This window comes from Heterocephalus glaber, unplaced genomic scaffold (genome assembly GCF_053883595.1).
Source record: "Heterocephalus glaber isolate CG9 unplaced genomic scaffold, H.glaber_assembly_v1.0 deba00001593, whole genome shotgun sequence".
In the NCBI taxonomy this organism is placed as follows: Eukaryota; Metazoa; Chordata; class Mammalia; order Rodentia; family Bathyergidae; genus Heterocephalus; species Heterocephalus glaber.
Window position 1 is genome coordinate 8617841 of NW_028258368.1, and position 24236 is coordinate 8642076.

The 24236-nt window shown below is 32.1% G+C and overlaps 1 protein-coding gene across 3 annotated transcripts in view; it reads right to left on the minus strand.

The window, feature by feature from the left end:
* Positions 1–24236, minus strand: part of Stxbp5 (syntaxin binding protein 5) — a 180299-nt gene that overhangs the window by 78361 nt on the left and 77702 nt on the right. For all 3 annotated transcript variants that reach the window (XM_021238005.2, XM_004856906.4, XM_004856907.4), the window contains exons 9-16: positions 19511–19589; positions 6349–6503; positions 4335–4407; positions 2886–3033; positions 2598–2665; positions 2280–2320; positions 1213–1433; positions 473–651 (exon numbers count right to left, since the gene is read on the minus strand). In XM_021238005.2, the coding sequence (XP_021093664.1) occupies positions 473–651; positions 1213–1433; positions 2280–2320; positions 2598–2665; positions 2886–3033; positions 4335–4407; positions 6349–6503; positions 19511–19589 (964 nt within the window). The remainder of the gene's footprint in view (positions 1–472; positions 652–1212; positions 1434–2279; positions 2321–2597; positions 2666–2885; positions 3034–4334; positions 4408–6348; positions 6504–19510; positions 19590–24236) is intronic.

The window sequence follows — 24236 nt, forward strand, 5'->3', positions numbered from 1 at the left end:
GAAGGGAAGGGGAAAAAAAGTAAGAACCAAGAGACTCATGTAATGGTACAAGATCCCAATGATGACTGTAACTGTATTTTATATCTAAAATGTACCAATAAAGTTAATGGGGGAAAAAAAAATTTAAAGACTAAAAAAATGGAATTTTCAGAGTGGTACAAAGTAGTCTGAGTATAAATCTAATCTACATACAAATCCAGATTATAAGCATTGATGGATTTAGAACATTGAGTAACATATACTACTTAGGTTTGGAGATCAAGTCCTAGTATTTCAAGGATAAAATCATGGAATGCAATCATACTTCTTTCATGCCACTAAAAACAAAGAGATTAGCCACAGTCAAACACAGGATTCTTATGCCGGTTTACTCCCTTACTGTAAAATATTATTGCAGCTTACTGATGCTTATAATTTATTTAAATTAAAAGATAACATGCAAACAACTATAATTTCCCTTGTTATAACTTACTTTAAACAAGGTACATTATCACGAAGCCCATCAGATGAACTGCTACTGGTGGATGGATGGGACTGAGGAGGAATGGGCTGAGGACTGCAGGCTCCCACAGGTGTTGACAAAGGTGGTGGCTGCTCACTCTCTGGAGATTCCACTTCATTTATCTCATATAACAATCGAACTTCAAGCATCTTGAAAAAAAGTAAGCCAGCTGACTTATTTCTGATAGCTAGTAATCATTTTACTTTAATTATATATATACATAACTACATTTTTTTTTCCCTCTCGGTACCAGGGATCAAACTCAGGACCTTGCACTTATGAGGCGCGTGCAACACCACTGAGCTAAATCCCTGGCTCCTAAAATTTTTATACTTAAAAATTTAACAAGATTTCCAAAGGTAAATAAAAAATGTTTCCTGATTCAGCTTTGTAAAAAATGTGTGTATGTGGGAATTATACACAAAAACACACACACCTCATGATTTTACAATTTGTAGCAATCCAAAATTAGAGTATACTCATATTTATATTTGTTTTGCTTAAATAAAACTTACAATGCACTTAAGGATTTACTTAATCAGTTAAAAGATTTACCAATAAATGCTATTTTTCAAAAAATAGATGGAAATTTAAATACTGAGGTCTTTTCAAAATTCCTATACAAAACTGATTGTAAATAGTCTTCTAAATGAAGCACAAATTGAAAATAACAGGACACTTGACACAAAACATAATTAAGAGATCATTACTGGAATAACTTCTGTAACCACTTCTTGTTTGCTGAATCTATAAATAATGACATGGGCTGAAACTCCAGCTATGCATAACATTCTACTTTCTGGACACCAGGAAATGATCTGAATAGCATATGGATCTTCATCTACAATATCTGTGTTCGGTCTGTCTTCTTTATTTCTTGACTTTTCAAATACTTTAGATGTTTTTAATTTATATAATACTTGTAGCATTACTAGAAAAAAGATAACATATGTTAGATATTTTAGTACAAAATGATCAAACATGTTTAATCAGTCATATTATGTAAGGAAAATATCCTATATTTATCTAAACCAGATGTTCATTTCTCAGTCTACCTTAAAGTAGCCTATTGTACATTTAGATAATGTATATATTTGCTCACTGGCCAAAAAGGATGCATTCATTGTATTCATTTAAAAAAAAATCCACCATCATGATGGGTTTAGATAACTTAAAAAAAAAAAGGAGTAACAAAGATTTTGGGAAAAATGTATAAATACATCAAAACTAATAGGGGACATATTTTGCTTCCTAAAGTGATTTTCTACATATTTTCTGAAAAAATGATACCAGTGTTATCAGAAACTCTACATGATTAAACAACGCATCTGGAGTTAATTGAATTCCCATGAAAGTTTGTCATGTATGTTCTGCAAACATTAATCATAAGGCACTCTGTTACTATGTAACCACCAGGGATTTTCACAAAGACATTACAAACTTTTACCAGTTTAGAAACAGGCATTAAAATTACTTTAGAACTTTCTGTTGATTTGGAATCCATTCCCACTTCTCATCTCTGAGTTAGGAAGAGATTTAAAGCTATTTTGAAGAAAGAATTGGAATACTGCTGCTGTGAATTATTCTTGATATACTAATATCTCTGAAAATATTTTACCCTTAAAAACTTAAGATATATATATACTTCATAAGTCAGTAAATTAAATTTACAGCCTACAAATTTCAAATTAAATGTTGATTAATTACTGTAAAACAAGATGTACAAAAGCTATCATGGCTTAACATAAAACAAACAATAAATATTCAAATTACTTACTTGCAGAAGCATCCCAGAACTTAACTGAACCATCGGCATGTCTACACAAAGCAAAGGAGTTAAGAATGTGATGAAGAAAAGAAAAAAATAGTTAATTTTTTCCTTCTTTAAATGTATGTTGTTATTTTTACGATAGCACCAAAATGAGAAAAAAGGTAAAAACTAGTAAACTGGTAGGTTCTTGACAATAACTCATTTCTTATTGTACTGTAACATGAAGAAAAGCTCTACTGGCCCTATAAGTAAAAAGTCATGTAATCTTAATCAACCATATTTAGTTATTACTGATTTAATGGGTGAAAAGAGACTTTTACTTACCCTGTAATAATTATTTCTGGGTAACTTTGAGCACCCAAACCCCAATTACCTCCATTGATGGGCCATTCCTATAAGAAAAGATCATTGTATAAAGCAGTTTGCAATGTACATATAATCTATACGTTATATATAATACATATATGGAAACAGTAACCAATGTATTTTACTTCCAAAAATGATTTTCCATATACTTTCTACAGAAAAGCTATCAATGTTATTAAACATCCCAAGGTAATAAATTTAAAATACGAAAATGTAACATTAAATAATAAAACTCATGTTCAATACCTTTTTGCTATAACCTTGACGTTTCTGTCTAGCTCCAACAGAATAAAGTGCAGGAATAAGGTCAACAGGGCAATCAGCAAAGTATTCGCAACATGTAACCGGGGACTCATGTATACTCAAAGGGTAGGGATTTTCAAATATAGGATATCTTTAACACAGAAAACAAAAACATTAATTTAATGGATTATCATTAAATAATACACAACAAAAAACTTTTAAAATATACATCACATATATTAAATTGATTTATGTATATACATTAAAATTGAGGTATTTTATAATAAAAGATGCTCGATTATAACAATAAAGGCTGTGGTTCCAACTATATACAATGTGTTATCCTAGACTAAGTGCTATTTATAGTATATTTCATTTACTTGCATCAAAGTTATGATACAGACTAAGTGCTATTTACAGATGTGTCTTATTTACTTCTTGTTCCAAAGTTATGATGCAGACATTATCCTGACAAACAAAAGCAAAGAGTAATGTGTCAAAGGCATGTCATCTAGGAAGCAGCTGAATCAGAATTTAAACTGTGCTCATCATTATTAAGCTATACGGTTCTCAATAATGGGAACCTCATCCTTACATCAACATCAATATAAAATTTCAATTCTTTTTTTCTCCATCAGTGTATTACCGAGGCCAACATTAAGTCCAGAATGTTACCTTGTTTCAATGATAATCTAAAATGTAATTCCACCTTAAATGTTTTTTAGATATGAAATTATTTTAATAAAGCAAAATGCTTTTAAGATCATAAAATTAAAACTATACAATATAGTAACATTCCTTAGAATGAGAATACTTGCTTTAAAGTGTCTGCAAAATCAGAAACTGATTAAAGTATCTAAAAAAACTACAAAACTGTTAATCTGTAAATATTAAATATATTGATCAGGAGAGAAATTTCAGAAAAGTTCTTTATAGACTGCAAAATGAACCCAGCTATTATCACCTTTAGCCACAAACAGTCAAAACAAAGATAAACAAAACTGCAATAACAGAAAGTCAGGCAACTCTCTATAACACGTCTTTCCTTATTTCCATGATTCTACTACACCTGTAATCAGAAGAACAACAGGGCTAGTAGTGCACAGAAAATTAATCTGACAATGGCATATTGTCAGAAGACTCATTTAGAGGTAAACTATAATAGGATCAACTTTGGACATACTGATTTTGTGTGGCCTTACGATATACAAGCATGAAGTTGAAACAAGAAAATGTCAAAAATTCAACTAAATTTGACTTAAACGAAAATACTATGAAATTTGTCATAATAGAACAATTTAGCAAGTAATTAGAATGGTGAGTCAGGAGCTTTAAAATGAGAGCAAGGCTATGGACATAAATGTAGACTTCTCAAAGAAATGATATAGCTAATCGTATGATAAAAGATACCTTCTTTTTTTTTTTTTTACCACAGACTGAAGAAATTCTTACCCATTTTGTGCAAGATCTATAAGTACTAAATCCTTTTCTAGAAGAACCACGACAGCATATGGTTCTTGAAAATCTGGAATATAAGAACAATGTGTGAACAGTAATTTTAAATATTCAAGAGAACAGCAAATTAGAGAATGAACATTTATTTGTTTTATATTTTATTTTGTAAAAATAATTCAATATTTCATGTAAATTTAAAGCTTATATTTTAGATGAGATATATTCACTTAATTCAGACAAAATTCTTTCACTTTTGTAAAGATGAATAGGACAAGAAGACCACAGTAACTTCCATGGTATTACAAACCCAAGGATGAATATGGATAACAAAACCAAACTTTAAATAGAACAATTACCATTACTAGATCTCAGACTAACTGAACAGAGTTCTTCTATAACAATGTATCTTTCTTAAATGTTTTTTATGTGCCTGTTAACATTTATAAAATTCTACATCTTTACACCTCAAATAGTTTCAAATGAAGTAAAAAAGATATATAAGATATACATAAATTCTTCTTGAATTACATATTCAAACTGTGATGGCTAATTTTGTGTCAATGCTATAGTACTGCATTGCTGTGAAGGTTTTTGTTGTTGTTGTTGTTTTGGTATTATTATCATTTAAGTCAGTAAACTCTTGAGTAAAGCAGATTACCCTCTGAATGGGTGGGCCTCATCCCATCAGATGAAGGCCTTAGGGGCACAGACTGAGGTTTCCCTCAACAAAAGCAAGTTAGCCTCAAGATTAAAATACAGGAATCCTGCCTGAGATTCCAACCTGCAGATTTTGAATCCAAGACTTTAATTCTTTATTGAATTTCTAGTCCACTGGTGTGCTCTAAAGATTTCAGACTTGCTTGCTCCACAATTCCTTCAGATGTATATATGAAGGAACTCACTGATAAAGACATGTAAAAATAGGTATTTACTGTATTTCCCCCAAAATAAGACCTAACTATAAAATAAGCCCTACTGTCATTTTTTTTCAGGATGCTTATAAGCCATACTCCAAAAGTAAACCCCAGTTAAGACTATCAGCCAAACAGATGAATTTAGTATGTCTACTGCAACACATGCTGAATGCACTGAATAATAAAATATAACTAAATATAAATATTATTGACATTAATACTTAAAATAAATAATAATATAAATTATAATTAAGTTTGTAAATACCCAAGCAGGAACCTTTGGATAAGAGGTAAACACCTATGTCAACTGGAGACTTACTGTTGAAGGACTAATTGGAGTAGGACCACAACGCACAAGTAATGTGCGCCTTGATAACAAATGGACATGGTTGTGACTAATATGAATCTCTATAATTCAATATATCGTATATTGTAACAATGTACTACAAGCAGGCTACATGGACAAGAAGTTCTCACTGAAACAAAGCTCTATTGCTGGACATAAGAGATTTTGGCCAATGGATGTACAGAAAATGGAGGAGCAAGAAATTCAGGCCAGAATTTGGATTTGTAGAATTATGATGATGTTCTAGAAGATGATGATGTGACTGTAATTTGAATAAATGTAGGGTTTTGTACATGTATTAATATACACTGTTGTACATGAAAGATAAGACATTCCCTCAAAATAAGCCCTACTGCAACTTTTGGGGCAAAAATTAATACAAGACTGAGTCTTATTTTGGGGAAATTATGGTATATATCTCCTACTGGTTCAGCTTTTATGAACAACCCTGAGCAATCTAATGCACTATTTTTTTTTTCTTTTTGCACTAATGTTTTATAGAATTTTTAAATGTCTCTTAATGTGGATAGTGTTTATCTTTCAAAGACACTACTAATATCTAATTACTAAATAAATTAAGTTTATTAAATAAAACAAACATAACATGAAATTTCCAAGATTATGAAGGTAGCATCTCTTCCCCAGAAGAATTTGCATGGTAGGATAAAGAAAACACTTAAGACAAAATACAGGTCTTTGTTCTGAAATATTAATATTTATGGAAAGTGAGGTTTAGAGATGCAAAACGTACCATTTGGGTATGGTGTTTCACACAGTGTTAGAAAATCAACAATTGAATAGTCCATTTCTAGCACAGCAGTACTTTTCCCATGCATCACTGTTAAGCAAGGTCTTCTTCCTACAGTGTCATATGACAAACCTCCTGATAAAATAATGAAAGGTTCCCTGGAAACAAAATAAAATATTTTAGATTATACGTAGCACAGTGGAGACTATTTTCTTGTGGTATCATATTTTATTTATTGGTGAAATAATGAAATTTTAAATTCTAAAAACTTTATAATCATAAAGTTGAATGTTAAAGTGGATTAGGTCAAGATCCAGGCAAATTCCTGAAAATTAAACTAGAAGAAAAATAAATATAGATCATGTTTGACTCTCATACTTCTCCTTGGTCCCTAAAACTCTTTCTTTTATCATGAAATTTTCACAAAATCTCTGCATTTCTGCTGGTAAGTCTCTTGAATGTTGGCTTTTTCTTCCAGCTCTAACAAGGGATACTCAACAATAATTCCCTGAGAGGATTTTAATGCCTTGAAGAATCCAGTTTGTAACAAACTGATTTCTCAAGGATGCATCATGAATTTTACTAGCTACAAATTTCCCTTGATAACTGAGAAAATATTCAGTCAAATAATTTCCTTAATTTTCTTCAGGATCCTTGAATTTACTTTCAAACTTTAGCTCCTCCCAAACATCCTATCAGCTGCCAACTTCTCACTTCTAATCAGTCTTACAACTCTAATTTTTCTACTCTCTTTAATAATCAGTATTAGAACAAAATGATTTATCTAGACTCATTTTTTTAAAACCTGTATTCTGAATATCTTTTCACATATTATAGTCTGGGTATATTTCTTATATTTGACTTGATACCTGTCAGGAGTGAAGTTACTTACAGATCTTACACAATTTAAATTTTTCTACGTATTTTCTTAAATTTCTTCCATTTATAATTTGATTTTTTAACGGTTACACTCAGCCCAGTATATCTTCCCCCTCACCCATTGTTCATGTATCCCTTTTTTTTTTTTAAATTGTTTTATTGGTATATTGTAGGTATACAACACAATTACATTTCTCACTGGGAATTGTACCTTTACATAATGCATCTTGGTTCTTATTTTTTCCCCATTCCTAGCCCTCCCTTCATGCCCTCCACCCTTCCCTATTTACAAAGACTTTATTTCCATTTTTTCCATTTCTCATCATTTTTCCTTTCCCTTCTTTCCTTTCCCCTGCCCCTCCCACTACCCCTACCCCTTTGGACCTTTTCTTCCTATTTTACATTATCATTCTAATCAATGGTACATTTTAGGTATACAATATAAGGACATTCATCATTGGAAATTTGCACCTTTACATAGTCTCTCTTGGTTCTTATTTTTCACCCTTGCCCAGCCCTCCCTTCAACCCCTCCAGTCCTCCCTATTCACAAAGATTTTGTTCCTATTTTTCCATTTTCTCATATTAATCCCATTTCCTTCTATCCTTTCCCCTAGCCCTCCCACTTTCTTCCCCTTTGCCCCTTTTCTTCCTATTTCACATGACCTATTATACATTTAGTCCTTATTTACACTTTCAGCTTCTCCCACCAGAGAAACTATTCGGTATTTATTCATGTGTGTCCTATTTATTTCACTTAAGAGTATCGCCTCAATGTGCACCCACTTAGCTATAAATGTCTCTAATTTCTCATTTTTATGGCTGAGTAGTACTCCATTTTATAAAAAACCACATTTTCTTTATCCAGTCTCCAGTTGATGAGCATTTGGGCTGTTTCCAAGTTTTAGCTATTACAAACTGTGCTGCTATGAACATGGGCACACATATATCACTGTGGTATGATTCTTTTAATTCTTTGGGGAAGATCCCCAGCAGGGGAATAGCAGGGTCAAATGGAACTTTCAGTCCTAGTTCTTTGAGGTATCTCCATACTGATTTCCACAGTGGTTGCACCAGTCTACACTCCCACCAGCAGTGGAGCAGGGTTCCTTTTTCCCCACAGCCCCGCCAGCATTTGATATTGGTTGATTTTATGATAGCAGCCATTCTTTCTGGAGTGAACAGAGGTTAGGTAGAACCCTTGAAGACATCGGTGTAGGAAAAGATTTTATGAACAAAACCTCAGTTGCCTGTGAACTAGCACAAGCAAGCAACAAATGGGATCTCTTATTAAAAGGCTTCTGCACAGCAAGAGAAACCACCAGCAGTGTGAAGAGACAACCCACAATGTGAGAAAATATCTTCACCTGCTCTTCCTCAGACAAAGGTCTACTATCTCGAATCTATAAAGAACTTAAAAAGATCAGACATCCCAAATTTAAAGACCCAATCCGAAATTGGGCATCTGAAATGAACAGACATTTCTCAGACAAAGAAGTAGAAATAGCAAATAAATACATGAAAAAATGTTCAACATCACTGGTCATTCGAGAGATGCAAATGGAAACGCTGAGATTCCACTTCACTCCATGTATCCCTCTTTTTCCTACTATCCAGTAATATTCAGTAGTTAAAACTGGTGGTTCTGGAACTAAACCATGTACATTTAAATCTCAGCTCAGGCTTTACTTTCTATGGAATCTTGAACAAGCTGCTTAACCTCTCCGTGTCAAGCTTCTATATGTACAAAAAGGAGATATGGAGATAAGTATCTAACTTAAGAAAATTCTTAAATTAGCGCCTGAACCCACTGTAAGTCCATAGTAAGAGTTGCCTATTATAATTGTCAATATCATCCTATTGTCACAATCAACCACTGTGAAAAATTTCTTTCATTGACTATGAGGGAAAAAATAAATAAAACTTCTAACCTAGGTATGATGGTGGATGCCTATAATCCCAGCATTTGGGATAGTGAATTTGAGGCAACCTAGGGCTGAGTAGTTGAGTTTGAAGCTAGTCTGGATTACATAACAAGATGTAACGTAATGGAGAATATTTTATTTTCTTTTTTTTAATTAAAAGGCAAGCCTTTTTGATGTTATAAAATGGTCTAGAGGCAATGTAATCTTTACCCTATTACTTTTAAGGAGAACTTTAGTACAATTCCGTTTATTGATACTGTATGTTAACTATAATGTTCTTTTCTAGGACATCCACATTAGAGAGGTGTCACTTTGGAAGTATTATAAATTGACTGAAAATTTTAATGGGACTACTTCTTATTAATCTCCTCAGGATGACCTTGAGAATAGCTTTGGCTGAAAACTATGTTTCTGTATGAAGCCTTCCTTATAGGAACCATCTCTATCTAAAAAGCCATTTGAATAAGTAATTTGCTTAACTCAGTTCAATAACACTATCTATTCACTCACAAATATTTGTTTATTTCTTGGAAATAAACAAGTACTCAAAGTTTTGGACTAGGCAGACATTAACCCAAGAAGAAAATGAAACAAAATAGAGTGATGCACTGACTGCAAGGGTGGGCTAGAGGGGTTACACTAAAACAGCATCATCAGGAAAAGGCCCTTGAAGTGATGATATATGGTTGGCATCAAAACAAAATGGAGCCAGTCATTCAAACTGCTTAGGTCAGAGAAGAAGGAGGTAGAAAGAAGAGCAATTGCAAAAACTCCAAGTCTGGAATGAGCTAGGTGTGCCTGAGGAACTAAAAGGCTAGCATGGCTACAGCAGTGAGAAGGTACACATGGTAATGGATAATACAACTCCAAATCCTGTAAACATATTCTTTACTCTATTAGGATCTCTACAACTGGTCTCCACAATCACTTTAGTCCTGGCTTTCATATAGCAGTTGGATAACTTTTTAAATTTTTTAATTCATTGTAAATCAATGCTTTTGTAAAAGAAGTGCATACACATACAAAACTAAATATGAATATGCATGTAAAAGTTCCAGCAATGTTAAATGACATTAAAGTTTCTACACTCTTAATCTTGATTTCTGTATTTTTATCTCAGACCAGTGAGCAGACAAGTATTGGTCACACTCCGAGTAGCAATAGTGTAGTACACAAAAACCTAGTACCGCTAATACTATTACTTGACTACCCTATCATTGAGGGTGGCAGGAAGGTGAGGGGCAATGTGAGAATGTCACTGAAGTCTCACTGCAAGGCCCTATACCATCCCCTCACATTCTGATGTTAAATCTGAAATCACATACTCTAGCTGGAATGTCTGCATAGGGAGGCCAATCCCAAGAATTATTCTGACAAAAACAGAGAACTACTTCTTAGTTATGACAACTGCAGCGATTCATTTCCTTTTAGGTATCATAAACGTAGAAGCCCAAATCATTTCCTTTTGCACAGATCCTCTTCATTGCTATGTAGTACTCAATAGCAATGCTCACTGTGTTCTGTGGACTCCCAAAGGTCTGTGAGGTCAAAACCATTTTCAGTATGCCATTAAGATGCTAACTTTTCACTGTGTTAATATTTACAGTATGGATCCAAAATAATAATAGGTAGATGAGACTCTAGGCATAAATCAAAACAAAGATACCTAACTGAACTATTCATTGTATTCTGCATTGCCACACAAAGAAAAGGTTCCCTATGCATGCATTTAAAACGTCCTTGATAAAAAGTAAAATGTTGTCATGGTCAAGATTTAAACAGTTATATCTTTTTAATATTGTACTGATAAAATGACTAGTATGCATAAAGCACTCCTTCATATGTAGTTCAATAGTTATTTCTACAATAGTACTTAGTGCAATCATTTGAATGAATCAAGTGAATTGGCCACTATCATTTTTGCTTGAAAGAATAACAGAAAAACAATCATTATTTAGGCCCGGGTAATTAACACTTTTTCAAAGACAAATGAAGTGAGTCTGTCATTTTAAGAAAAATAACTCACATTATTTATTTGTAGTGATAAAATCAAGGCTTTTGGACAAAAGCCAGACTTTACCCTTTTATTCATCATGTTGAGCTTCACAGCTTTACTTAAAAGATTTTCCTAATAAGATCAGTGGTGGTATTAACAACTTGAATTAATATTTGTTATATAATAAAACCTGTAAAACATGGAGTATTTGAATGACTCACTGAATCAGTATTTCTGATGGACATGTGCTATAATGTTCTAAAACCAGGCATGGATAAGAGACATACTGAGAGAGTGCAGAAAGACTAATGGATTTTAGTGAAGCTTAATACAAAGCTTTAAAAATACAGATTCAGATTCCACACTATGACTACCTTTAAATAAATTACCACTTATCAAATTTGGTGTAATATGGAAGAATATTTACCATTAAGTCTAACTATGTATCTGTGTAAAGCTGTGTTTCCTTCATATACTTCAATTAGAACATTACAATAAAGTGGCTGTAGAAGCAGATCTGTGAATCTAGCCATACTCCTTTATAATTAGATGTTAACATGATTTGCAAAAGTTAAACGTCCACTATTCATTTTATTAAAGTGTTATTTATGCTAATGTGTGAAGTTATTTTTATTATTTTAAAGTTAATAAGCATTTTTTTAATTCTAAGCTTTATTTCTAGTTTAGTAAGCATAAAACACACATAAAAGTGCTTTGGGGTTCTCAATAATTAAAAGCTTAAGAGGTCTAGAGATCAATTTGAGAGGGCTGCTGGCATACAGGCCAAAATTAAGCACACAAAAAAGAAAATCTGCAATAATCTCATGTTTTCATTTTAATAAAAGCTATGATAATTAACTGGTTACTATAATTACTGAAATGTTATACAAAAGGTTATTGTAATTAATAAAGCTAATAGTGGCCATAAATTTATTTAAAAAGATTTAATTAGTGCCATGAAAAGAAATAAAATGACCTTCTCTATACTGTAATATACTAACCACTAATATAGTGACAAATATTTCTGGAAACTATCATGAGTTCTTTTCACATAACATAAACTTTAATGTTTTCTCTAATCACTCAAGAGTTGAGCTATTTAGCATCATTCCTCTAATATCTGAGATCTTCACTTAAAAGGCTGATTGGTTCAGAAGTCACAATTTAGAAATAAGGGCAAAGAATCCAAAAATTCTAAAGTCCTCTCAATTATAAGAAATAGGGAAGAAAAAAAAAAGATCTTAGAACACTTTGCCTCATTTGGTTGCAGTAACTTGCTTAATTGCTGTTATAAATTGAAATTTTCATGAATTTGAATAACTTTAGAAAAATTCTGATGCTCTTTGTAGCCAATAAAGCCTGACAGTCATAACAAAAGCTACCATGATGAAGTTGTCATGTCTATAGCCAAAACAATTTTCTTCTCTACCTATGCTTTTGCTGAAAGCAAAGTGCTTAAGTTAAAATACAAAGCAAAGTAAACATTAAGCATCAACATGAGAACTTCATGAGACAGACACAATTTGACAGATGTATCCAAATCACACAAAGGCCACAAAAATTACATTTTGGAATTTCTATTCATTGTCGTCTTAATATGCAAATTGGCAGACATGCATGAGATCTATGAAGATACAATAGGAATTAATACTCGTATATTATACTAGGTTCTTGTATCAATACATATAAGAAGATGCTATTATGTAACAATTAGGTACTGTTTTTAAAGAGAAATCTAAAACCTTCAATGTAGCTTTTGTTACTTAGAATTAATTTCTAATTAAATGGCCTGCATACACTCTTTGGTGTTACAACTCAAACCTCATGTATGACAGAACACTGCATAGTGCTCACAAACGTTTTCTGTAGACATGGTCTTATGTGAACTTAATCCCTGCCTCAAGAAAGACACAATCTAGATATATATCAACATATACAATAAACAGTCAAGTAAAAGTGAGAGAACAATCAGTGAATCTTTAGTAAGCTATTTAGTTAATGAACAGATAAAAAGTGAAAGTTCTTCTGAGAGAAATGGGGAAAAGGTTGATAAGATAAAAACTGCTGAAAAATTTATTATTAAATTAACTTAAACAATCCATAAAGTTTTAATGATGTACCAGAAAACCAATTTAGATTATGAAGGCATGGCTCTAGAAGAAGAGAATGTAGGAATGCTCAGAATAAAATTCAGTAGTAGGAAAGTAGAATGAATAAACCAGAAGTAGTATAAGCACAAGATATAGGAACAGCTTAACAAATAAGTTAACATAAATTTAAAAATAATATTTAAATAAAACTTTTTATAAATACATATTAGAAAATTTTAAATTCTATTTTAAAGAAAGTTTTAAATTCTATTTTAGGATTTCAGAAATAAAAGAACTATTATCACGTGGCTGTCAACCACGAGGATACTAATTATGTTAAATTCATTAGTTTCTAGAAACGGGCACAAACAGCCATCAGCTTATTAGTGATCCTACTAAAAAATAAATGTTTGGCTGGATAACTGCTTGCAAAAAGTAAAATTAGAAAGTTTCTATGAGAAACTATTGCTTTGCACACAGGTAAGAACAAATTCAACCTAAACCCCACATTACCCCACATTACGATACCAAGTTGTCTTTCTAGTAAGAATATCTATTTAGTAGTTCACATTGTGGTTATAATATTTAAAGTAATTCTAAAGTATAAGTGCTGATTTTTAATTTAGTAAATTAACAAAATAAAATGAAAATGATCCTACAATGATGAGATTTTTGTTGAAATCTATAGATTCTGTATTAGATTCATTAAAGTACTTAACAGATACGTATGAAAGCAATAAGGCAATTGGGCAAGAGGCATAACTGATCTCATGGAAATAATTCAAAAGAAGACTTTCGCTGTTATACTGTTAGAATACCAAAAAAGAAAATGTGTTTAGTACCATATTTTTATCTTTAATATAAAACACTGATACCTGTAATATCAAAGACACTGAATGTTCAAGTAAACAGGAAGCAACAATACTAAGTAAACTGTAAAGCTCATAAATTATTTAAAACATAAACTGATTAAAAACTGGTAATATTTTAGACATGTTAAATAGAATAGAAAAAATACTTAACTGAATATCCTATAAGACTACAATAAGTAGTCAAGTGAAAATGGATGTGTATCTGAAAAAAAGAGGGTGGGCTGGGGTGTAATTGTGTGGTAGAATGTTTGCTTAGCATGCATGAGGCCCTGAGCTCAATCTCTGGCCCCACAAGGAAAAGTAAAAAGTTAGGGAAATATGTTAGACTCAGGGACAATAAACAAGTGAAAAATTTGTTTTAGATTGGTGGAATTACAGGAAATATGATTTTCTCATCAGGATTTTATTAAATTTCATATTTTAAGTTTTTAAAAATGTAACTATTCCTCAAAACACTTCATAAAATAATCACCAGTAGTTAAAAGTGAGACTAATAAAATATGTAATTAGTAATAGTGCAATTAATACAATTGGAACTAATTATATGCCTTTAAAATTTTTTTTTTCATTTGAAAAAGATCTCCCTAATTCCTATTATCTAACATTTACTTCGCTCTTTTTTTTTTCTAATTATGTATGATGTTTGGGGAGTAAGATTAGGAAAAATGTTCTAGTTTTGAGAGAATAAAAATAATATAGATATATCTGGATAGTTAATAGATTGTCTACCTCTGAAGATAGTATACTCATCAAAGACTGAATCCTTTGGATTAACATAGTTAAAGTAAAATGAACACAAAGGGAGAAGGTTAACTAGCAAGCCATTTGAAGCCATTTTTTCAGAACTAGAATATCATAAATCCACCCTGGGTTTTTATTACAATCTGTTTTTTGTAAATTCTTATATAAGTAATTTATCTATAGCTAGTTTCCCATTAAAATTAAAGAAATCAACTTTTAAACCACTTATATACTAGTACCAAGTGAGAAACAATGACAAAAATAACTTTTATGTAAACATAAAGACATCATGGATGTGTATGGTATCAATCAATGTATGTACATGTATACCCAAGGTCAGCAAAACTATAGCCTGTTGCATATTTTTGTATGGCCCGCAAACTAAGAATAGTTTCTACATTTTTAAATACTTGAGGGGAAAAACACAAAAAATACTTCATTACACATGAAAATTACATAAAATTCAAATTTCAGTGCCTACGATGTTTTATTGGAACATAGCTCTATTCATTCATTACTGCCTGTGGCTGCTCTGAGTCCACAAAAGCAGAACCTAATATTTCCAAAATAGATTATATGGCCAATAAATCTAAAATATTTACTTTCTGGCACCATAACAGAAAAACTTTGCCTTAATTTGTATCTACACTAGTATGTGTTACTATGAAAGGGAGCAATTAATCTCTTAGGTGTGATTCTGTAAGTGTGGCTACGCTGCTGTATTTAACTATAATAAGCTTCACTTTCAGATTTCATAACAGAGATCTTCCCCTAAAGCTGGTGACTCTTAGAACAGAAGTTATTTCTGAAGAGAAACTAACTCTTCTGCTCTGCAGTACAAAATTCTCAAGAGGTCACATGAAAACCCATCTGAAAATCTGAACCCATTCTAAGTTGCTTCTTGTTAAAAATTTGACCCTGCTTAAAAAATCCTACATAGTCCACAGTGAAAACAAAAGTGAAGAAATAAGAAAATGATCTAGAATTTGTCAAATATGTCTCGTGTTCCAGACACATATTATTTCTTTTAGCTCTTCATCAAGAAGGAAGTACTATTACTATTTTATTGAAATAAAAAAGGTGAAATGAAGGAAAGCAACTTGCTAAAGATAATAGTAATTGGTGAAAGTTAATTAGTAAAGCAAGTCTTACAAAGCCTCAATTATTTCTACTCAGTCAAGGGCTTTCAAATATTTTGCTCATGGCCCATGATAAGAATTATTATTTACCTTCATGATCTGGTACACGAATATATAAATTGGAAGTTTCATGAACCAACATCCTCAGATGTGCAATGCACTGTATTATTATTTCCTACTCTATCAGTTAAGAACTGATGCTCATAACCAACAAAATTATTTTTACAACCCACTAGTGAATCGTCATTTCCTAATTCTCATTGTTTTTTAAATTACTGCAGTAAATCTCAGTGTTTTTCTTTCAGACAAGAAATTTTTCAATGTAGGAAAGAATATTTGGTTCTTTATAAAGTGTGGTCGACTGTGCCACTTGTGGACTTCCTTTATGAAAGTAAAATGAAGAACATCTACATTTTAGATGTTTGCTGGAGGGCATCAAATGCTGTTTTGAGACACCACATATGTGAGACATCTGAGGTGAAGAGTGTTACCACTGCTTTACTAATCTGCCTATCTAATTTTCATAATAATACTGTGAGGTTGCCAATATTATTATTATTATTATTATTATTATTACAATTTTACAGATGAAGAAACAGACCCAGAAAGTATAGCTGGTTTGCCCCTAATTGCACACTGGAAGTGAGATTCAGACCCAAGTAGTGTGGCTCCAGAGTTTACACTCCCAACCACTCTGCTGATAGATGGGGCTAATCACCACAGGACTCCATGCCCAGGTCATATTTGACTTCAACAGAACTCACTTTTGACTTTTTGATGTTTTGAGATTTCAATTAAGAGCTGACCAGGTAAAGAATAGTTTCATATCTCAAATAAAAGTACTATTAAAATTCTTTCTTAATCATTTTGTCATTATTCCCTAGGAAAGAGAAAATTTGGTCTCTCTAGGTATAATATATGCTTTATTTGCATTACTTCAGTAGAAAATAAAAGCAATATAACATCTTGATTCTATTCTTGGTCAGTTTCCCTCACTGTTCAACTATGCATTTACCATTAATAGATAACTCTTCACCGCTACAGTTCATATATACCTACCTTTACTTACATTCTGAATTTATCACATTTAGTAACACTACACTAAGAACCAGACAATTAGAAATGAGACATGCTTTCATCAAGCGCAATATTAATGGGGAGACATACGTCCAGTAATTTCATTATTACAGCATGTAGAAAGGAAAAGTACTGCCTGGCTTCAGACTACATCACTGGAGGAACTAAAGTAGGCAAATAAGGTTAATATATCTTTAAGGTTTATGCTGTGGTATCATAAATGAGAGAGATTCTTCCCTCCTAGAATGATTTCTAGGCAAAGAGAAGAAACAATAGATGGCCTTGAGGGAGTCATCTATAAAATTTGGTTAATTTGCCAAAAGGAACTGAAACATTCTGTTGGTACCTACTTAAGACACACCCAAGGAATAGAATAAAAGGTGAGAGCTGCCTAGCATACTTAATAAAGGGTGATTCTCCTCTAGGTGAGAAGTAGTAGTGTGGTAGTCCTCAATTTCAACATTATAATATTGAGGAGCTATTTCAAGAAAAGAGGGTGGGGAAGGAAAAAAAATAAATTTACTGAATTTCTTGTTCCATCTTAAAAAGAAAAGAAATTGAGAATCTGGAAGACTGTTACAAGAGGGTGATCGTACTGATCTATTTAATAGCATCTCGAGATACCTACAAAAGAACAAAGCACTTTTTAAAAATTTCACTTCTAATCATATGAAAGGAAAAATATTGCTTTCATCTTAAAGAAATCTAGAATGCATGTGTATCAACACTACATAGGAGAGAAAACAGGAACAGGTGACCACTGAGGAAAAACATCTTCCCAGTACTATTCCCTTTCTTGTCAATCAGTAATTGTTAAATTGAATGGATAAGAATTCAGAAGGCAACCAGCATCATTCCTTTAAATGTTTAAGCAATATATTTTATGTTGTATTACAGTTTTTTTTCTGGCTTGCTTCCCCTTTTTTTCTTGTTTTGTTACCATGCTTTTCTACTAAATCGTTTACTGTAGGACAAACAGGACAAAAATCAATTGTTGGCAGGGGTTTTCCTAATAAAAATGGTTTCTCCAACATTTATATTTTATAATATGCTAGGCAATGTGTGAAATGTTTTGCATATATGCACATCTCACTTAAGTCATCACAACCAGTGTTTGACCTCTTATGCATCTCTGTCATATGTGAGGGTACTGAAGCACAAAGACATCAAAAAATTCTGTGCCAAAGGTCACATAAAGAGGGATGGCACAGTAATTAAATGGGTGCTATACCTTTTGCTGTTCATTCAACCTACTGTCTGAACATAGTATATCTGTTGGATCTCAGCAGAAGACCAGAGAGAATGAAGGAAAAAAAATAATGGCAAATTTATGTTTTTCAGCCTACTGTCTTTTCTGAAAAGACAAAAGAGCAAAGTTGAATTAGATGGGAGAACAGATAAAAAGAGAAATGGGAGAGTTCCAATATCAGTATTTATACACGTGTACATTTAAAAAACGTCAGTGGTTCAAAACCTTAGTAGCATCAGAATCTGCTGCAGGTCTAGTTAAAACAGATTGCTGGGGCCCTCCGGAGAGTTTCTGATACAGTGGTGATGGTAGTGGTGGGGCGGAATCTGAAGATTTGCATTTCTAATAAGTTCTCAGTGCTGTGGGTCCAGCAACCACAATTTGAAAATCATTGTGCTATATTACATAAATTCACTCTTATAAAGCTACAGTAAATAAAATTATATACTTTCCCTGGGAACTAGAACATAAATAAAAGGGTTCCTTCAGAGGTTAAAGAAATGTAAAATTTTCAAAGAAACAACAGATAAGATTTTCCTTTTACATTTTTAAATATAACATTTGAAATATACAAACATATGTATTTAAATTGTAAAATGCACCTAAAGTACCTCACATGTAATCTATACAGTAACAACCAATGTCTTCAAATATAACTGACAAAATTATTTTAATATTAAAGTATTTAACTGCCAAATAATTTCATGAGATTTAATTTTTGAACACAATAACTTTTATAATTAACATATAGAGCATAGTTATGTTAAATGTTAATCTTTCCTTCACTGCTTATTCCACGGCTCTCATTAATGAATAAACTTATTGTTTCCAAAAACTAATCTAATAATATATGAAGACTGATAAGAAAAATAATTGAAACTTTCAAGATATATAGTACAACTACTAAAACGAAAGAATACAAAGTATTTTATCCTAAATTTACCAATTTCAGTTATTTTATTATATAAAGAAAGAATAAAAGTTTAGACTGGGCTAGGTAGACCATTCTATTTTCTTCAAAGATAATATAATAGGGGCCAGGGATTTAGCTCAGGGGTTCCACCGCCTGTCTCGCAAGTGCAAGGACCCGAGTTCAATCCCCCGTACCCCCCAAAAAATAATAATAATAATAAAATAGTCTTCCATGCTACACAAGTTATTACATACAATAAATATTGGCAATGAAGTAAAATCTTACCCAGATCTAGTCGTTTTGAATTCCACCTTGAGGATAGGTTTGCATGGTTCTGGCTTCTTCCCATCCTTCAACTGTTTTCCTAAAATATATTTTCCTGTATTAAATTCTAAAATTTTAAATTACTCTAATACACTGATAATTCTGAAAAGAAAAGTGAAGTACAATGAATACACCATGAAACATTTTAACATGATTTTGAAACTGTCTAATAAATAATAAGATAATTTTAAATGACTGAGAAAACTATTTGAAATTTGAAATTCACTGCTAAAAGGCAAACTAAATAATTTAAAAGCAACATTTATGTGGTAAAATACTACTAACAGAAAAGATAGTCTTTCCAATGTTCTTAATTATAGGTAAAATATAAGTTGAATTTGCTAAATGAATGTAAGTTTTAAAATAGTAAGATTTGAGTAAAATAAATCATATTTCCACCCAAAATGAGAAAGGCTAAAAAATTAAACACTATTAATAAGTTCATTTATATTTATTCTCCTAAAGTAAAAGCCATCCATCAATTCTGAATGTGCTAAAATACACCAATTTTCTAAAACCTATCTGAAATTCATTTATCGAAAAATTTTTATTTTTTAAAAGTTTGTAATTTTCATTATCAATTTCTGGATGTTCATTGTAGAAACCATAAAAAACTCAAAAAAATTCTATTTTCTATTTTTTTAGAGATTAATTACTCTCAAGATTATTATTTTTTTTTTCCGGCAAGTACCAAATTTGAGGATGGCCTTGGGAATCCCAAGAAATATACCTCTACCCAAAACATCTTATCCTCTTTCACACCTTTTTTTCCCCTCACAGCACTTATCACATTCTAATATATTCTATGCTTATTCCTTTGTTCTTGGTTGGCTAACCAACAAGAATATAAATTCCAGGAAAAAAAGTGGTTTCATATTGTGTGTGTTTCTATGTGTTCTGCTGATTCTCTAGTGGCTAAACAACTGTTTGGCATATAGTGAGTTTCAATAATTATTTAACTAGTGAATAAATTAGTGACTATTTCCATGGGAATAATTCCCAGAAAAAGGATAACTAGGTAAAATAAATTCCAGAAAGACTGTTGCCAATTTAAATTTCTATCAGCAGTCTAAGAATTTTTTACCAATGGACAATTCACCAGAAAGACAACAATTTTGAACATATATGTATCTCACATCAGAACACCAAAAACCATGGCATAAAAATAGATAAAAATAAGATGAAAATCGACATTTCAACAATAAAAGTTGGAGACCTCAATACACCATTTTCAATAATGTACAGATGAAGTAAACAGAAGATTAACAAGAAAATAGAAGAGCCGAACAACTTAAATTACCAACACCTAATAGACATTATAGAATATGCTGCCTAACAAAAACAGAATATACATTCTTCTCAAGTACACATAAAATATTTTCAGGTAAGACCATATGCTAGGCCATGAAGTAAATCTCAATAATAAAATTTAAAGCATAAACATATACAAAGTAAGCTTTCCTACCAAAACAGAATGAAATTAAAAATCACTAGCAGAGAATAAAATTGAGATACTAAAAAGTATGTGAAAATTAATGCATTATTAAATACCCATTGGGTTAAAGGCAAAAATCAAAGAAAAATCATGACACTTTGAGATGAAACTGACAAACCTGTAGTTAGATTGACTAAGAGAAAACTCAAGTCACAGAATCAGAAAAAGAAATATGAAGGGATCTATGAAAAAGTATGCTAACTAATGAGATATCGTAGAGAAAATGAACAAGTTCCTAGAAAGACACATTAAAAGTAACCAAAAAAAAAAAAATCTGAATAGACCAATAAGTGAAGAGATCAAAGAATTTTTTTAAACTACACAAAAATAAGAACCCAGACTCTGATGCCTTCATTGCTGAATTATGAAGGATACTGCTTACTGTCTCTCTGAAAAGCAGTGAGGACATTCTTTAGAAATATAAATAAATCTGTTTCCAAGTTTTTATATTCCTAAAAGTTTTGTCCACAGCAACAAAAGAGCCAATTCTTCAGAAGTTTATACAAGAACAGTATCTGCAACATAATTTGTAGTGATTAAGAAATGAAGCTAAGCCGAGGATTTAGCTCAGTGGTTTTGCTGTCTGTTGCACAAGCACAAGGACCTGAGTTCAATCCCTGGTACCAAAAAAAAAGAAGCTAAACTGAATGCCCATTAATTTGGAAAGGCTGAATAAATATGACACAAACAACTGGCTATTACAGAGCCATTGAAGACAGATGCCAGAAGACTTGGACAGATTTTCTTAAAGTACAGTAGATTAAGAAAAACAACATGCAAAAAAGACTAACCATAATTTTGATAAAACAATGACCACCAAAAACAGATCAAATCAAAAGAAGGTTATTGGGTGGTGTATTTTACATAAACACTAAAAGACAGAGCTTGAATATCTTGCATAAAATCTGGCTAAGTATAAAATTCTTAACTTCTTTTCTTGCTCAATAGTCTTTCAGTATTTTTCAATTGTGTTCTACCATTCAGACTTATAATGAAGTATAAGGCCAATCTAATTGTTATTCCTATATAAGTTGACTTTTTTCCTTGCAAGAATTCTTTTTTTTTTTTTTTTTAGGTACCAGGGATCGAACTCGGGTCCTTGTGCTTGTGCGGTAGGCAGAGAAACCACTGAGCTAAATCCCCGGCCCCTAAGAATTCTGAAAGTTTCATTATCTCTGGACACAAAAATGTTGCTGTTTTTATAGTAATCGTTCTCTATTATTTAGCTTAGAAATTAGTGAGTCCTTTTGATCAGCATGTTCTGATAGTTTTCCAACACAGATGTTTTAAATCATGTCATCGATTACTGTTCCTGGTCCAGAAAGGTTAATTTATTTATCTGTAATACTAGGCTAACAATTTTTTAATCAAAACAAGTAACAGGAAGAAGGCATGATTTTTACAAAGCACATATAAAGAACATTTAGAGGATAACCAGATTTCACCACTAGGTGTCATTTTATTTAAGTACTATGACACCAGAGGAGCAAAAAAGTATGTTTTAACTACCTGCTCCTTGCCTTGAAGAGTCACTGAAAAGATTTCATTAATTAATCACACCTGACAATAAATCACATAAACCTATGTGCCATATCTGATTTTTTATCTTTCACTATGCCCTACTTCCCCAGATGCCTTAACCACTCAGCCACAATGAACTGATCTAAGTATTATTGATATTAATTCCAGAATTTCATCAATGCATTTTAGTTTCTTCTCATTTCCTCTCTCACAACTGAAATCCTTATTTACTGTTTATAAATACAAAAATTTCCTAAATGATCACTCTCTTCTGACCTCTGGTCCCCTAATGTACCACTACTAAAATGTAAATGGTAGGTTTCACACTAAACTCATTTACTAGGTTTCCATCGTGAAGTTCAAACTTCTTAGCATACTTTGTATAGTCTTGTTTCTGTATGTGGCTGTTTTCTCCTGCAACTCATTCAAGGAAATTTTAAACTCTGGTTATATCAGACTATTAGCAGTTTTCTAAAATACCCTGAATATGATTACTTCTTTGTGCCTGTATTCCTTCTCATTGAAATAATCTTGCCTTACTCTTTTCTTATAGCACATGTCCCTTTCAGATCCAGCTAATGTCCTAAAGTCCTAAATTGTTCCTACACCCTTCGGCCAAAATCATAACAACTACTACTTCTTTGCTTCCACACTGTATTATGTGTGTCTTTATCAGTGTTTATGGTTTTAGTCTATTGATCATTTTTATTCACTTGACTATAAGCTCTAGAAGGGCAATATATTCCCACCATTTAATCTCTGGCACATAGAGGTATTCAGTAAATGTCTGTTGAATAAATTTTCATGAAAAAAGTGAATAAAAACTGAAAAAAATGAATTTTAATAATTTTGCCAATTCCAATGTAGGATGTATTTTCCAACTGTTACAGCTGTTACACTGCACTCAGTGAGAGCGATGTCCAGTATGGTAGCCACCAGCTGCATGTGGCTGCTGGGCACCAGACAGGTGGCTAGTGAAAGATAAAATGTGCTGTATTTTAATAACTTCAAAAAGAATGTGAACAATGTCAATTTATATGTTTGATTACATGATGAACATTTCTGCATACTGATGGTTAAATGAAATTTATTATTAAATTTAATTTTACCTGTTTTGTTTTACTGTTTTTAGTTTGGTTAAAAGTAAATATAAAGTTACACGTGCAGTTCATGCTATATTTCTACTGGACAGTGATTTTCTAGAAAATACAATGACTGGAGAATCACATTGTTGATGTTAATACTAATCTGAATTGGTGGGGGTTGGTGTACTTTTCCTAGTGAGTGTGGAAGTACAGTTGATTGAAAGCTGGGGCTTGGAGATGGCTGAATATATGGCTTTTAATCCTTGGCCAAGATAAGGCCAATGGGACCCATGAAGTGTTGTTCAAGATCTAAACTCCCTTGGAAGCCCCCAGAGCACTGATTGGCACAGCTGGATAGATCATTTAAAGGGCCTCTGTGAGAGTTTCTCTTAAAGAAAAAGTCTTTTTTCAGAAGCCACACCTTGATGATTGCAGCTGAAGACTGCACAATTCTTGCATGTAAGTGCCCACGTGGATCTTGCATAGGAGCTGCTACAGGAAGATTGCTTGCATTCACTTTCTCCTTCTGGCTTTCTGTGCCTACAAATAAAACCTTATCTGAGCACGTTCTGGAGTCAGGTAAGCC